The following is an 18,395-nucleotide window of genomic DNA, read 5'->3' as shown; positions in this document are numbered from 1 at the left end:
TATAATCTATTATAAAATAATTTGATACATCATATTTTAATATATTTAGATTCACAAATAATTATTTGTCAATAGTATTTTTAGTTGAAATTTTTTTCTATAAAAAAAAGTGAGCGACTAATGGTACTGACCAGGTATCTGGGCTTTTATCTTATTTTAGTAATTAATTTCTAGAAGCATTAATTACTTAAGACAAGCAAATTATTCAATTGAGTTGAAACCTCAAATTTATGGCAATTAAAAAGTTCAATAAACTAATCATTTGGTTAAACAAAAAAAAGAAATTGAAGAAAAATATAATTAGAAATTAAAAAAAAATTATTGCACGAAGAAAAAAATTTGTTTTTATAACGAAATGAAATTTCTCATTGATATTGAGAAAATTATTTGTTTATTTATTTTTTTATGAATATCATACGCCAATCGGCTATATACAACTGGTTACAAAATATATAGTTACAAATATAAGGAAAACTATGATTTGAAAGGAGAAACATATTCAATTATAATTCAACTTTGACTTTTTTGACTGAGGAAAGAAAAATCAAATCTTGATTAATTATTTAAAAATCCATGTCCGAATTGAACTCGTTGACCTGGTTAGCTATTCTATTATACGGTCCATTAATTACGTAGTTTTTGTTAGATCTTAGCGAGTTTATTATTCGATTGCTCGAGACACGGTTTATTACAGACTATACCAAAGCCTCCTAGTATATCAGGCGAATCGATCAATTCATTGGTGATTTTATAGAAGAAGATCAGGTCATTTATTTGTCTTCGAGTGGATAGATTATTGATTGTAAACTTCAGGCGCAAATCTTCAGTGCTGTAGGCAGGTCCCTTAGGCCTGATAAAATAGGATAGAGAGAAAATTATAAAATATATTAATTTTTTTGAGAGCTACTTCTATAAACTATTGAATATTTAAATTTTATTATTTAGTTTTGTAAATTGATATTTAAAATGACGAACATCAGGTAATAACTTAAGAGTTTATTAAAAACATGATTTTCATTAAGCCATCGTGGCTGACCCTGGTAGAAATTTTTCGGAATTTTCTCTGCAAAACTCAGTTCTAAAGTTTTTTGTCCACATTCTTCTCTTAAATGAATGAACATTTTTTAAAAATAAAAACGTAGACTGCCAGATTATTGAATAATGCATCGAGCTTCGTTCTTAATTTTTTGTTAAGAAGTTTTGTTTGAGAGAAAAGCTTGGACAAAAATTACTATAGACCCTTCTTAAATCAAATATTTTTATTCTTTGCAAATAACTATAAAACAATTGTATTTTAATAATATAAAAGTCATTTTAATAGTCTGCTGCGATATAACATTAAAACGTAATTTTACTATCTTTAACTTTCGTAATAAATTATATTTAATGAACAGTTATGGTGGTCTATTTTAGCCCTCATTATATAAGAAATTTCGATAAGCTTATTATCCGTGCAAATTTATTGGCGTATAGAAAATTTTGAGGGGCCCACTTTGCCCCCATATTTTTTGAAGTTTTGAAAATTTTAAGGGGCCTACTTTGCCCCCTCCTCCCCTACCACTACGAATAATTATTTTTCAGTCACCCGCTTGCAAAGCTATGCGAAAAAATGAGATAAACTTCAAAAAATCACTTTATTTATAACTGATAACTTTTAATTTTTTTCAGGGAGTTGAAAATTTTTTACTAAAAAGTATGGATATAAAGTTGCGGCGGCTGTGAGTTGATACGGGAAAAATTTTGTGAAAAACTTGTAGTATGTTCAAAATTTAAGTAGCCTTTGACTTACATGAATTCAATGTTTTATGATATTTGTCAATGTTATCAATAGCTTTTACCATTGGAAATTACTCCTGACTGTGAATTACTTTCATTAGAACATTTTTAAAACTACACGAACATTCTGTAATTTCTCTCTGAGAATATTCTAATCCTATTTGGAAGAACCCAGAAAATTAGACAATCTTTTTAAATAAAAGGATAATGTTTGTCGAAAAATGATAATCACTACATGAAGGATAAAAACACTAGTACATACAAATGAAGAAAACGAACATTTTGCTTAAGTGAGTAATCATATTATTTAATATAATTAAGTATAAATTATAAGATGAAATATTTTGAAGGTTGATCTGTTGTGGGATCACCAAACAGGTATTAAATTTATTTACAAGTAACCTCATTTGTTTTCGCAACAAATTCACATTACTTACAGAACAAATGTCATTTTGTCACGTTAACCAACATCATTTTGTTGTCATACCAAATCTCTGCGTATTCCTGACTTTTGTTATGACAACAAATTTTTTCTTTCAGTATACAATTGTGATGAATTTGATTATTTAAAGAGATTGAAATATTAAAAAGTATATTGAATAACGTACTCATAAAGTTTTCTTGTTCCCAAGCCGAAAGTACGGTCTTCCTGGTCGCATTACACTCCAGAAAGAGCCAGTTTTGTGGCCGTCTTGCAATACAGAAATCTATCACTAGAGTGCGCTTATTTTGTATGGCTCTGTTATATAGCAAGTATACAGAGATTTTACAATTACAAACAAATGATTTATGACTTATAAAATTCAAAATTTTAAAAATTGCACATACAAATTTTTCAATTTTTGACGTGTGAGTTTGCTTAATTTTTTATTTATTGACATTTTATTTTATATTTTTGAATTACCAAAGTTAATAAATGTCTGACAAATTTACGACAGCGCATGTGTCAAAGTAGTCACGAGTGCGCCTGTCGATTTATTTATTTATAACCATAAATTTTATTGCAATCTGAAAACTCTTGTGGCTACAACTTTGTCAGTTAAATAAAAAGTATGTTTTTTTAAACCTTAAATGTGTTTTTGATGCCCGCCCCGACCAGCAAAAACTTCGTCTTCGCCTCAGTTTTGCAAAAGTCGCCCCCTCCCTCCACTCCCGCCACTCGGCTTCGCCTCGCGATGTGTTTTAATTCAACGTACTTTCGGCTGGGGAACAAGAAAAATAGTATACGACCCCCAGCCAGAAAGCTGAATGCCCTGGCGGATGTTATATAAAAGCCTCGGCTTCCATATCTCATCCGCCAGGAAGGTCAACTTTCTGGCCTAGTGTCGTAATATACTATTAAGCAAGTTTAGTGATGAAAAAATTTATAATTAATTCCTACTTTGTGAAAAGACGCATGTGTAACGATAATGAAATAATTTTAATTATTGCAGTTATGACATCAACTAATAAAATTGAGTCTCATGGGACTTTGCAATGGGATATATTACAATTAGCAGGACATTTGCGGCAAGAACGTTTATTTGTTAGTGCAGAACAACAAAATCTTCAGCATCTTAATGAAAAAGTAAGTAGAGCTCAATCTCATTATAAGACTCCTGTCCAATCTCCTCCTATCCTAATTCTCTTTGCTCATAATACGAAAGCGTGGAACGCTTCACGAATATATTCCTGTATGTGCGTGTGCATGAACTCACACTTTCCCGCTTAACTGCATTATTTAAATAGTTTAAAAATGCTACCGTACGATTGGCGGTGTGGCTCAATGGATGTAGATAAATGGAACGGAATATGGCACAAGTTCGAATAGCTCAACTGGAAGAGCACTCGGCGCATAACTAAAGGTCTGGGTTTGACTTTAGGTTGGACTATCCATATTTTTCTCAATTTATTTATAAACTTTTTATTGAGGTTCCTTCCTTATCCTGCCCAATTCCCTTCTATCCTAATTCTTTTTCCTTTCATAATACGGAAGTGTAGAACGCTTCACGTATGTTTTCCTGTATGTGTGTGCATGAACACTTTCCTTCTTGACAGCATCATTTAATTAATTCTTCCCTGTTATGATTATTACCCCCAATATGTTGAAAATTGTCTGCAACGCTTCCTCCACCTTCACATTAATTACCTTCACATTTTGCGTCCAGTCCTCGTTATAAGACTAATTTAAAGTATCTACGAAATACAGCAAATCTCTCTCTCTCTCTTTTATAAAACAAAAGACCCATAGTTTGTTAGCGAGATACGGACGCAAAACGCTATCATGTATAATAGTGGGGGAGTTTTAATTCTAAGATTTTTTTCTCTGTTGTCCCGGTTAGTCTTATAACGAAGCTGTATAAAATTAATACGTAATATAAATTTTGTATGTAATTTTTGAGAGTTTTATGAAAAATATTTTATTTAAGGTTGTTTACATATTGTCGAATTTAGCTCAATTGACATGGGTCACTGATCAACAAAGAGTAAATTTAAATAAATTAATAGTGTCAAGACCTGATTGTACGCCGGCTTCGTGTTGTCAGCGTGCAAACGCTTTGGGAAATTCCCAATTTATTGATGTATATAAATGTTTAAGATATCAAGTATGTTTGGCTTATGGGGAATTTTTGGCAGCACTCAGGAAAAGTCCAAACCTTTTGGCTTCTTGTTTAGTGGAAGGCGAAAAAATAGTTCCAGATATGATTCAAAATATTATTCAGTCATTGTCAGCCGGACTATATGGGAGTTGTCTATTACCAGATGATAAATTATTTGTATTAAAGTTACTGAGACATCTTATGTTTCTTCAAATCGTTCCATCAGACAATCCGCGGCGACTACTTAGACATGGGACCTGTGCATTTTCTAGGTTTTATTCTGTTTTTCATGAAAGTCTTTTTTCTGCAAAATTATTCCTTACGGCAGCTCTTCACGGACCGATAACTCAGTTGTTAATGGAAGACGAAATGTTTCTTGACATTGATCCAGAAAAAGTACCGATAAGATTTCCCCCATCGGAAAGATTGAAAAAATTTGGGATAGAAGGAACTTCAGAATATCAATCTAAAATATTGCGGTACAGACTTTGGACAATTAATTCTTTAGTTCGAATAACTCAAAGATTTATTACAAGTATACGAGAAAATATGCACTGTTTTCCAACTAGCATTTCTTGGTTAGTAAAACAATTGGCAAGATTCTTGGATAAAAGTGGTAACATTGAGTCAAAAGAAGTGCATGCCATGTGTACAGATCTCGTATTCACTTATTTTATTTGTCCGGCAATAGTGAATCCGGAGCCGTACGGTATTACTGATGCTCCCATAAGTTATGTGGCTAGATTTAATTTGATGCAAGTCGGACAAATTTTACAAATGTTATCATTGATGAAGTACCAAACTATTGACATAAAAGTTATGGATTTATATCGTCGATTTGAAAGAGATTCAGTCTCTGTAATTATCGATATGATGTTAGAAGGTAGCGCAGATGAACTGGATGATGAACCAACTATTGTAGATAATACTAAGTTACAAGGACTTTGTCGGTCTGCTGCACTTTTTACAGAAAATGAATTGAATTCATTGATTATATTTTTACAAACTGTATATAATAGAGATAACGAGGACACTTGTCCTGAAAATGATATTTTAGATCGTAAACAACTGAATCAAATGCTTGCTTTGTTACCAAATGGAACAGTATCTGCAAATAAAATCGTTAATAATGTTTCTTCGGAATCTTCTAAACGGAGTAGTGGTTTATTAGGAAAGGTTGGTATTAATCGTGGATTACGGGCCTCTGCATCGTCTAACTCTAGTGTATTAACCGATGGAGCTGAAGAAATAAATAGCGTTTCTGGTGTTGATGAAGAATACATGAATAAAACGTCACAGGAAGTTTTAGTTATACCATTTGGATCAACACTGCATGAATCCGTAGGTTTATTAAGTGAACAAAAGATTCTTTGTATGGACATTCAGAATAACTTGGATGCTAACTCAGCAACTTTGAATCATTCCACTGATGTATCAAATAGTAATGACAGTCGCAATTCTACTGGCCCAGAACGGGGTATTGAAACACATGAAAAAAGAACACGTTTTTCGTTGTCCCACGATCAAGTTTTGTTTGAAGGTTCTATTGGTAACACTTCAGATAATCTCGAAATAGTTTCAGAAGCTGCTTCAAATCATAGTGTTGCTTCATCGTTAGAACTTGAGACTGAAGATCAAAATGACAATTTATCAGATATGGTATCTGCAAATGTATCTGGAAGAGGAAGTCCCAATATTTCTGGTCGAGATACACCTTCGTCACAAATTACCGAAGGTGATGATGTCCGAGCAGGGGGTGAAGTTCGACCTTTAGATTTACCTCCACCTACAATTGCCACAAAACAAAGTCGTTCAGAAATAGACGACAAATTTTGTAAATTTGAAATAAAAAAACTTATTGAAGGAGATGAGACATTTTCATTGGTATCTGATACGTGGTCTACAGATGTGTTAGCTTCTGACAGCGAAATAGTCGAACATCAAGAACGTTTTTTGTTTCCACCTCTAGCTGAACAAATATCAGGACTCCCAGCTGAACCTTTGCAAGGTATTGCAGATGCCAGCGAAACAGCTTCAGAAGCTTGGAGTATGGATGTTCTTGCAAGTGATTCTGAGCGCTTAACTGAGGTAGATACTGATGATACAGCTAGTGTAGCAAGATCTGATGACACAGGAAGATCGGAAATAGAAAGTCGTGGCGAACCAGACGTCGGTGAGGAATCATCAGATTCAATAAATGTTTCTGCCTGTCCTTTAGTGGATGGGTTCAGTACCTCCTTTAAACCGATTAGTACAGATCTTAATCGACCGGCAACCACAATTCCTTCATTTCCAACTTCATCCTCAATACATTCAAATGTTACTAATTATACTGGCAATAAATCTGACAATTTTCCAAGCATGGTTGATTATGTCGACAATAATGCTAATAATGTTAATAGTGTAGAACACTTGAAATCAACAAAGAAAGATAAATTGGTAAATTTGATTGATAAATTAAATATTGATGACAGAAAAAATGTTACTCTAAATCAAAAATCCAATAATCATATTGGAGCAGTTGCTGTTGCTCCTACATTATTACTGGCAAATCATATATCAGCGCCACTTTTGTCCAATGAGAAATCTTTGAATGGTGATGTAAAATCTGAAGAATCAGAAGACTGCATAACAAATGTTAATGATGTCACCGTTAGACTCAGCACGACCAGTTTAACGTCAAGTAGTAGCTCAGGGTCTGAATCTAGAATGAAAAACGTAAACTCACCTTCAGAATCATTAACCCAACAATCAACGAATAGTGGCAATGAAAATGTTGACAGTGATAACAGTATTCCTAAACCCAATGTTTCAACTGGAGCCATTCCAAAAAGTATAAGCTTTGATATAACTGCGGTTCGAGGAGACAAAGAACTTCTAGATGATCAGAAACACAAACGTGGTTTTTTCAGTAAATTTAAAATGTCTTTAAAAAATCGTCGAGGCAAGTCACCGCGGGATACGGATGAACTTGGAAGATGTTATGACCGAGAAATCGGAGGTGATGGCATAGAAGTTGGAAGATATCGGTTACGAAAAATAATGTCTGAGGATACTGCTTCCAATGCAAATATTAATATTGGTGAGTTTCTCTATACACGGAAAAAAATAGATAGGAATGGTTACTGCGCTACACAAGAATGATCGTAAAGTATGTTAAAATTAATCTTAGCACATTACTAGTTCTCGTTATAATAGGAATGGGTCGTTTTTACATACGACTGATACAATCCAACATAGCAACCATTACTATGTTACATATTATGTCGAAAACATGACTGGTTATCGTGTTCACAGTCACTATTCGCTTTCCAGATAATACAGGTTCCTTTCAGCAGTCAATGTATTACTATATAAAATAGGTATAGGTCCTATGTGGAGATGCGAAAGACTCTCCGGAGAAATGCGTTCCATTGTCGTTCAGCATAGTAACCATTCCTGTACTGGACAGGAACTGTTCCTTTAGTCACATGCCTGACTACTGTTTGGCGGGAACTAATGTTGTAACGCATTTCTCCGGAAAGTCTTTCGCATCTCCACACAGGACCTGTACCTATTATATAGAGTAACACATCGACTGCTGAAAGGAACCTGTATTATTTCGAAAGCGAAAAGTGACTGTGAACATGACAACCAGTCATGTTTTCGACATAATATGTAACATAGTAATGGTTGCTATGTTGGATTGTATCAGTCGTATGTAAAAACGAGCCATTCCTATTATAACGAGAACTACTAATGTGCTGAGATTAATTTTTACATACTTTACGATCATTCTTGTGTAGCGCAGTAACCATTCCTATCTATTTTTTCCGTGTATTTACTAAATAATTTTTGAATTTAAAAATTTACTATTCCTCAGATAGTACAGATGATATTTTGGCTAAATATAGAAGAAAACCAAGTATAGTGTGCGATACAGTTTCATCAGATAACAGTCAGATCAGACCGAAAGAAACTGAAGACGAAAGACTTTCGATCGATCCAAATAGTGTGGAATCATCTTTCGCCTTTTCTGACGCAAAAAGAAAATTACGAATGGTACTTAGTACAGCAGATTTACAACACTTTCCGTGGAACATAACTTCTGAGGTTTGTATACGAATGCTAAGCGAAAGGTTTTAGATTTTAAGTAAATATAGATCTAGATTATGTAAATGGAGATTCAGTTAAGGACGTTCCCACAAAAATCACTTTTTTTTACAATCTTCCTGAAATTTTGAATACACTTTTTTTTAAGTATCCTTTACACGTAGGAATTTTGCTCAATAGCCCTTGCGGTACTAAATTTGTAATTATTGACAATTAAAATTTTCATATTTAACATGTAAACCCTATCCCAATCAGTGTTGTAGCACACATTTTCTTGAATAACAATTGTAATTTTCTTATAATTGTTTCGAAAATCTGAAAATCATTAATTGAAGACATAACAAATATGTTTCTGTAAAAATAAGAAAAACAAGCGGTATTTATTTTGATATAAAAAATGCTAAAAGTTAGCTACCTTTAACAGTTTTAGCGTTTTCTGTCGTCATAAGTGAGAGATAGCGACTTGGCAACGTTGCACGGCGGGAAGTTTGAAATACCGCAAAGGCTTGGTGGTGCGGTAGTTCAAAATAAATGCTAGTAGCTTACAGATATAGGTTAACTATGGGTTATTACTGTAATGAAAAAGTAAATTTGTGAAATGAATAAATTTTTTTTGTTATTTAATATTAATTAGCATTATATATAATAATAAATTAAAAAATAGAATCTGGAATAGAATTTTCATTGTTTTTTAGCCTCAGACGTACCTGCTAAGACTTTAGTTATTTTATCACCAACCTTTTTTTTAACAAATCTCCCGTTCTTCAAACGTGATGTCATAATTATTATTAAATTTATTGACAATCATCAATAAAAAAATAACCTTTCAAAATTTTTCAAAACATTTAAATTCTACGACACGCGTCTTTGCATAAGAATAAACAGAGAAAAGAAAACCACGTTGCCAGATCGGAAAATCAACGCAATGAGAATATTTTTGGACCTCTGCGCATGTGAGAGCAAGCGAAAAAGTGCACTGTACCTCAACTAGTTTTCATTATACTAATAGTACTTGACATAGGGAGAATCGTCTTTAAAGTTGAGCACGACTGCTCGGTGGGAACGTCCTTAAGGTCAAGTAAACTTTAATTTTTCTTACAACAATAACTGTATTGATTCGTTATTAACTAATGAAAGAAGACATTTTTCAGTAGATTTTGAAGAAATCTATCATAATTAGTCCAACAGGCTGCAAAAATACAATCGGTTTAAAAAATTTTGTATATATTATAGTATTTAAAAAAAAAATCTGGGCATCGGTTGACCCTCGTCAGCCCCAAAACTTCCCGCTGTTTTCGAGCTCTTCGTGCTCGAAAATGCTTTGACATGCAATTGTTTTTTAATGAGCTTTTTGATTGATAAAAAAAAATAGAAGGAAAAGTCGGCTCACTCTGGGATTGGCAGGAATAATCGCAAAATTAATTGAAGTTTTTTTTTGAGAAAATAAAGCAGAAAATAGAAAATGGCGACATTGAGAAAATAACGGTTTTTCTCAAAAAAGGCAAAAACTTCATGGAATTTGTCATCTTAAAATTTTTTTGTATTTTTTTCTAAAAAGTTCATTCAAAGATAAAAATTAAAAAAAAAATAATGTCCTAATTAGTCGATCTTTGAAGAAGTTATAGCTACTCGAAAAAATAAAAGCCTTTTTTTTTTTGAAAAACTCATAACTTTTTTTGGGTTGGGTAAAAAAATTTGAAAATTGCCTAAGAATGATTTTCATGGGGTAGGAAAGGAAGAAAAATTTTCAGTTAAATCGAAAGGGGTTGGGGTCAAAAAGTGGTCGATTTGGCGTGGAATACCCTATATATATTAGGGTGGTCGTTAAAAATTAAATTTTCTCAGGCACCCCATAAAAAGTTTCTTTTTAGTGAAAAAATACGTGGGGAATTTGATTTTTTTTATTTAAGTAAAAAGAACACGTGCCGCAGGACGATCAAAGTCCATTTTTCGATACAATTGCGTTTTTTTTTAAATATCTCATGAAATATGCAGATTAAAGGAAAAAATCATAGGAAAAATTTTGTAGGAAATTAAATTCTTGACACAAGAGATCATTTTCATTTTTTTTATAAAATGTGTATTTATGAAGATATTTTAAAAAAACTTTTTTAGATCTTATTAATTGAGCATTTTAAGGATTAACATTCGTCTCGAATCGAATCGAATAATTCGAATAGCTCGGATAATTCGAATAGTTCGAATTATTCAAATAGTTCGAATCATTCGAAGTTTTCGAATAATTAGAATTCAAACCAGATAATAAACTAGTTATTAAATTGAAGAAGAATTTGTATTCGTCGTATTTATTAACATTTGTTATCATTTTTTGATAAATTTTTATTTAGAAAATTTAAACAAGATACTGATTCTGGTGTTAAAGAAGTTCTTTTCTCGGTTATTATATCTCATGTTGACGAAAATAATCTTTCCTTTTCGACAGATTTAAAGTAAATAAAAAAAAAATTCAGTTGCCGCTAAAACAAAAAAATTTTCACTTTTGCTGGCAAAATAGGGCACCCTTTAAAAAAGGCAAAAAAAAATTTCTGCATATTAAATAATTTTGATTAAATTAATTTTTTTTGTAAGTAATATTCATAAAGGAAAATTACATTCTACACAATTATTGGATGCGAAGGAAGGAAAAAAATTTTTATTGGCTTTTATCATAAAACAAAAGCCATTAACATTTTTTGACTGACACTCGTTTTTTGCAAAAGTTTAACAAAAAATATTCAAAACAAATTATATTTACAAAAGTGATTTTGGAATGTCGAAAAAACATTTAAAAAGTAAAATTTTTGTTTATAAAATTTTGGGAGTACCCCGTTTTTCTCCCTCTCCCCTAAATAAGCTTCAATTTCGACTGCTATAACATAGTTCAATGATGTGTCTTACATGCTACAAAGTTTGAACTATGTCTGTAGAATTCGGATAATAGATGGAGAGAAATTTGCAGATGAAATACTTGTTGCAGGCTGTCTGACTTGTAAAATTTTTAAAAATTTTGCCGTGCAGCATGTTTTATTTAATTTATGTAGAAAGGAATTTTCGAATCAAAATACGAAATTTACCTTTTCATTCCGGATATGACCGGATGGCACTTATTTTAACAATAAAATTTTTATTATTTTAGTAATGAGTTCCATAAAAAAAATATTCAAATTGAGTCAAATATACCCGAACAAGACAACTTTTCCATCGAAATCGATTAATTCAAGGGCACAAGACAATTATTTAAACTATTCAAATTATTCGAACTATTCGAATCGAATGTTACTATTCGATTCGATTCGTTTCGAATGATATTCGCATACCCCTAATTATGAATGTTAAAAATATCGTTTTTTCTTAAATATAGACAACTTCGTAACTCGTAACATATCAATCATTAATGCTTGTTATAGTTTCTATATATTTAAAAAAATGTTATTTTCAAAATTTTTAATCCTTAAAACGCTCAATTCATCAGATCTAAAATAGTTATTTTCGATACGTATGCGGAACGGTAGGGATTCTGACGGCTTGAAGTGACGTCACGAGTTTGAGGCTATGGGCGCTTTCTTATCAAGACCGAGTTAGTTACCCGGTCGAGCGAAGCGAGTACGTTTTACGTCAATTTACTAAGAGAGATTTTTTGTAGGGAATTTAATTTCCTTTAAGAATATACATTGCTCACATTTTTCAGATAGATGATTTACGAGTTTACGATAAAAAATAAAATTCCTTTCAAAAAACTAATAGTCGTCACGATACACCTCTTAATATCAATATTAAGGGCCCAAACTTGCACAATAATTTTTTTTGGTCATCAGGAATAATATTTTCACAGTATCGAAAACAATAAAAAATAGTCGACTTTTTTGGCCCAGTCTAATATATACATATTCTGATATATATGGAATGATATAATCATATTTGGCAAGATCTAAATATATTCAGAGTTATTCAAATAATGAAATTTCTTATAGTTGATATTTTTTAACGGTTTGAATGAAATAAATCGATGTGACAACTAATAAATAATGAAAAATCTAGGAATAAATTTATGTAGTTCTGCTATTATCGAAATCCCAATTGGTTCTTTAGCTCAGTTGGTTAGAGCGTCGTGCTAATAACGCGAAGGTCGTGGGTTCGATCCCCCCAAGAACCAAATTTTTTTTTTGTTTTTTAAGTTTTTTAAATTAAATATTTATGATAAATTATATTATTTTGGATTAGGATTTTTCAATCAATAGAATAGTTCGAATTATTTGATTCAATCCGAACACTATTAACACATATGACATTTAACGGCAAGAATAAAGCTTCTCTTCCAAAAGCCTAGAAGACCAAGAACTGATATATATGAGGCATTCCATTCCAAATCGGCCACTTTTTGAGGTCACGCCCTCCGATATTTTTGAAAAATGTATGTTTTTTAGACCGATAAAAAACGCTGTCCTGATTATAACAGGGCTATGCTGCTACTCTGGTCGTCCTTTTTAAGGGCGCCACTGGAAGTAATAACGGCCTCCCAGAGCCGGATCTTAGATCATCAGGGTCTTTGTAAATTAATTAATTTGTAAGAGAAGGAAGAGGAAGGATAATTTATAATTATTAACACTTTATTTCAATCATAATTTTAACCTTTATTCATATGACTTTATAAACCTTTTGTCCTTGTAACACTTATAAACCTTATTACTACCGTCAACTAACTTTGACGTTTTATTTTAAAACTTATTCTCGTCAACTACCTTTGACGATTTCCTAAACCTTAATTAAGCCAACTACCTTTGGCATCACACACACACTCACACTGAATCCCCTGGACTTGTTATACACACACACGCGACTTAACTAAACCTTATAACTTAATCCTCCACGCGGTCACCAAGACCCTCTACGTGGCTAAAACCTTATATTTATTCCCGCGTGGTCCCTTAGACCCTCTACGCGACTTTTACCTTAACAATTAATTTATTCACGCGGTCCCCTGGGCCCTCTACGTGATATAAAACCTTTACAACAAATTCACGCGGTCACCTTGACCCTCAACGTGATTTTAACACTAACAATTTTAGTATCACTAACACTATTTTCACTTTTAACTCACACATTCTTTTAACAATTTTCCTTTTACCAATATTAAAATCCTCCAATTCAATTCACCGTTTAAAATTACAAATCAATTATATGCAACCAATTAACCGTCCTTCATTAACAATACAATTAATTAATTAAAATTTAGTTTAAAGATATTATTAATAATTAATTAATTTTTAATCCACTGTCTCACTATTACTTTTATTTCCATTTTAGTAATTATCTGTAACCACAATAAATTTACGTCAGAAATTCCAATACCACGTTCACCCGATTCTCACTCGATTCTACAAAGTATGCGTCACTGACTACTTTTGACTCCTTGATTCTTTTCTGTTCTGTTCAGACACTTGATTTTTTTTTATTGTTATTAACTTTAATTTATTATTTACTATCATTTAATAATGTTAATTATTGATTAATTAAATTTTATCTCAGACTTTTCGCGTCTGTTAACTTTGTCTTATTTACTTATTTAACGGTCTCTTTATAAATTTAAATTATTTATTTTAATTAATTTACTTAATTTTATTTATTTATTTTAATTAATTACTTTCACTTAACGCGGACTCGACCACGAAATTTCTGGCTTGTGTTGTCACACAATAGGCCTAGAATTTTCTACGACGCAATAATTTCGGCAATGGCCTGGAATTATGGACGACACCCTGGATCCGGCTGAAGGGCCTAGATCGGGTTAGACAAGCGTCTGGCTTAAATTAATTTTAACAAAATTTACACTAATTAATCTATTACGGGCCTAGACGCGGATTTACCCGACGAACGACTAAGTATTTTTATAGAATTAAATTAATATTCTGGCTTGGGCCTAGAACAGTTAATTTCATTAATACCTGATTTTATTTTTGATGTTTTCCAGTGGCTTTGTCTCCGTCTGGTGGTTCGTCTCGTCAGGTTCCTTTGGCTTTCCGTCTCGTTCGTCAAAGTTCCAAATTTACTTGTACTCTCCTGCGTTAATTCAGCGTCTCCATCCTCGGGTGGTCTGTCCGGTTGTATGTGTACGTCTTGATGGCTACCCGGCCCTGCCGGTTCTGTGTGTCCTCTGCTGCTGTCTTACATTTTTAATAATTTTGCTCGAGTGTCTTCAGTTGTTATCGGAAAACCACTCCTCTACTAATTTATGATTAGGCCTAGCGTAAGAGTATTTTCAATCAGCGCGCCCGGCGACAAGTCGAAAAACTCATTAAATTGCTCGTTTGGGGTTGCGGGCAGGGTAAATGACCATCAGCGAAAAATCGCGATTTTGATCAATAAAATAACTCATTTTTCCCTGTTACATGATACTGATTTTTTCAAAATTCGAGATTTTTCTTTTCAATTGCTCATAACTTTGCGAAAAATACATCAATCGGAATGTTCTTTTTTTCAGAACCTTTGTTTTTAAATGTTTTGTCATAAAAAAAAATACGTTTCTATCCTTAATCAATTCCTTTATTATTCATTTTCAGTTTTAAGCAACAAAACCGTTTTTTCGAAATGTATGCCACCTTCGATTTTTTCGAAAAAAATCTAAAAAAAACTTAGATGAATTTAAAAAGTTTCAAGACTGATCTTATCGTGGGCAAACGTTTCCACGAAGAATAAAAATTCCTAGATCGGTCTATTTAGATGCTACGATTTTTTAAAATTCTGTACCGTTCGGAGTACATTATTTTTTAAAGTTTTTTTTCTCATTCAGTAAATGAATTTTTAAAAATCAACTAAGAACTACGTATTAATTATCTTTATAACCTATACTGAAAAAAATAATCGCTAGCAGCTAGCGATTATTAAGCAGTTTTGTTGCTTAAAACTGAAAATGAATAATAAAGGAATTGATTAAGGATAGAAACGTATTTTTTTTTATGAGAAAACATTTAAAAACAAAGGTTTCGAAAAAAAGAACATTCCGATTGATGTATTTTCGCAAAGTTATGAGCAATTGAAAAGAAAAATCTCGAATTTTTAAAAAATCAGTATCAGGACAGCGTTTTTTATCGGTCTAAAAAACATACATTTTTCAAAAATATCGGAGGGCGTGACCTCAAAAAGTGGCCGATTTGGAATGGAATGCCTCATATATATCAGTTCTTGGTCTTCTAGGCTTTTGGAAGAGAAGCTTTATTCTTGCCGTTAAATGTCAAATGTGTTAATAGTGTTCGGATTGAATCAAATAATTCGAACTATTCTATTGATTGAAAAATTCTAATCCAAAATAATATAATTTATCATAAATATTTAATTTAAAAAACTTCAAAAAACAAAAAAAAAATTTGGTTCTTGGGGGGATCGAACCCACGACCTTCGCGTTATAAGCACGACGCTCTAATTATTATTATTAAAAAAAAGTTTATTTGCATTATAAATTACACATCAGAAGTACATAGCCGCAAATTAACTTAAAAAATAGCTATTACTGTCTTAAGTATATTTGGTTGTTGGTCCCTGTAGATGGGCTGCTCACAATCATTTTTTTATCAGTAAATTAAAGTATTTTTAAATTTAAGTCACAGTAAGATATCAAAATTATTATGCCAAATATTGTTCATATGATAATTATTAATATGTAAAATTAAACAAAACATCATCTTATTTTTAGTCTTTAAGTAATGAGCTTAATAACTAAAAACTGTACATTATTTACACTATATACATTTTGTAGTTGGCCGGAACTACAAGAGGGCTGTCCACCCGTTTATTTTTCGTCGTTTTAGATGCTTCCGGTGCGGTGACTCTTCAGTGAGCCACCAATATTTGCTGTTGAGTCTGTGGAAGTCTAATTGGTCTCTTTCAGGTATTGATGTTGAGTAGTTAGCTCCAAAGTCACAGGGTTTGTCGGCCTTATACATTATTCTCTTGTCATTAATTCGACGTGAGTGATGGTATATGACAGGAACGTTGTTGTAGTCCTGTATTAAATCAAGACTGTCATAATACATGAACAAATGTGGAAATATATATCCAGATAAGTTATACTTCTCGGCTTTATCTGGTTCAATGGAGCTAACTTCTTTAAGTTCACTGTTGTTTATAGTTTCCAGGTTGCTAAAGTAATCTCTATTCAACTTGATGATGAAATTATCGATCCTTGGTATGTTAGCCTTGTCATATAGGTCTTTGTTGCTAATAAACTTGAGAAAGTTGGTTGATTGTTGCTGCATTGGTATTCCACCAGATTGGTGACCCGTAGGTCATAATCGGTCTGATGAGCAGCTGGTAGCATATGATTTTGGCTTTCATACCAAGGTTGCGATTATAGAAGAGTCTTCGGTTAGCCTGAAAGGCCTTGTTGGCTTTCAACAGTTGTTTGTTAATGTGGTCATTGAGCTTAAGGAGATGGTCTAGATGAAATCCCAGGTATTTTACTTGTTTTTTATGCGGTATTGGCATGACCTCTTTGGTGTCTGGGTGTTCGGTACTGATCTGGAATTCATTTATACGCTGTTTTCTTATATGATTTGTCTTCGTGTTGGGCCTTCGAAATATTATTGTCTCGCATTTTTCGGGGTTGATTCTGAGGTTCCACTGCTGGTAGAATTTATTTATATTGTTTAACAGACTCTCTAGGTTGTCCCTCAGTAGTTGTGGGTTTGTCCCCGAGATGTAAGCTATGAAATCATCGGCGAAGGCTTTGCCGTGCACATCTACATCTGTGTTGAGACCAAACATTCTCAGGAGTCTGGAGGTGAAGATGTTAAATAATATTGGAGAGTTAACGGTACCTTGCTGGAGACCTTCCTTTATGCGGAATATGGTTGACGATATGTTGATGCCATCCCAAGTCTTGAACGCTTTACCATGCGTCATGTCGTATATTAGATAAATTAGCCACTCAGCGAAGTCCCTTTTAATGAGTGTGTAGATTAAGCCCGCCAACCATACAGAGTCAAAGGCTTTTTCAAGGTCTATGAGGAGTGCTGCAACAAGTTCATGATGGTGTATTCCCTGCAGGATGTCAGTGACTAAGGTGTGCGTGGCGTGCACCGTTGAGTGCCGCTGTTTGAAACCATATTGTTGCTCAGGGATGATTTTATTGTCCTCACAGACCTTGTTGATGACTTTATTTATATGGATTTCATACACTTTACTCAGGGTACTCGTGAGGCTAATTGGTCGATAACTTACTGGCTTCGTTGGATCTTTATTTGGTTTCAGAATCGGTAGTATTTTTGCTGTCTTCCAGGCGGTAGGGAAGTAGGCATGGTTAAGAGCATTATTAAAAATAATGGTTAACGCAGTAATGACCGTTGCTGGAAAATGTTTAAGAATTATTGTTGGTATCTCATCTGGACCACTTGACGTTTTGTTTGGTAGTTTTCTAAGTATTGTTTTCACTCCAAAGGAGTTGCAGAATGAAAGTTGGCTCAATTCTTCGTTTTTGGGATGATCCGCTTTGTTGTCGGTGTTGAAGGTGGTATGTGTTGTACCGTTTTCTCTCAGTTGTTCGAATTTTCTTTTTACCTCATCAACTGTGTTGTCAACTATTCTTTTTAGAGCTGTGTTATTGTTTAGGTATCTCGGTGAATTTATTTTTTCATAGTGTGCTCCAATAACATTTAGTTTGTCGACTGGTACCGTGATTGTAATGGAGTTATTAGCTAGGTCTGTTATTGCTCTGCTGTGGTCAACTAAATTTGGAGTAACTAGCTCTGAGGTGATATCGAGAGTTTGGTTGGCTATTTGCAGACTACGATTAGGTCTCAGGAGCTTATTGATTTTCGGAAAGAATGCAGCCGGGTCCTTGTGATTGATTTGCCTCACCATATTGCTCCAATAATTGGTGATGGATTTACTGAATTCTTTTTTGAGCTCCATTTTTATTAGTTTGATGGTTTCTTTGATTGTTATGATTTGTTGCTG

General features: G+C 33.0%; 1 protein-coding gene and 1 non-coding gene across 2 annotated transcripts in view; both read left to right on the top strand.

Moving 5' to 3' along the window:
• LOC130667590 (GTPase-activating protein and VPS9 domain-containing protein 1) overlaps window positions 1–18,395 on the top strand; it is a 28,859-nt gene that overhangs the window by 2,081 nt on the left and 8,383 nt on the right. Inside the window, exons 2-6 of the mRNA XM_057469255.1 lie at window positions 1,669–1,756; window positions 1,832–2,066; window positions 3,210–3,343; window positions 4,185–7,437; window positions 8,218–8,447. Of these exons, the coding sequence (XP_057325238.1) occupies window positions 3,212–3,343; window positions 4,185–7,437; window positions 8,218–8,447 (3,615 nt within the window). The 5' untranslated portion in view covers window positions 1,669–1,756; window positions 1,832–2,066; window positions 3,210–3,211. The remainder of the gene's footprint in view (window positions 1–1,668; window positions 1,757–1,831; window positions 2,067–3,209; window positions 3,344–4,184; window positions 7,438–8,217; window positions 8,448–18,395) is intronic.
• Window positions 12,527–12,600, top strand: Trnai-aau (transfer RNA isoleucine (anticodon AAU)). The gene has a single exon. It is a non-coding gene; the product is annotated as a tRNA-Ile (tRNA).

The sequence above is a fragment of the Microplitis mediator genome, chromosome 5 (genome assembly GCF_029852145.1).
Source record: "Microplitis mediator isolate UGA2020A chromosome 5, iyMicMedi2.1, whole genome shotgun sequence".
NCBI lineage: Eukaryota > Metazoa > Arthropoda > Insecta > Hymenoptera > Braconidae > Microplitis > Microplitis mediator.
This window is presented reverse-complemented; position numbering and strand designations above follow the sequence as displayed.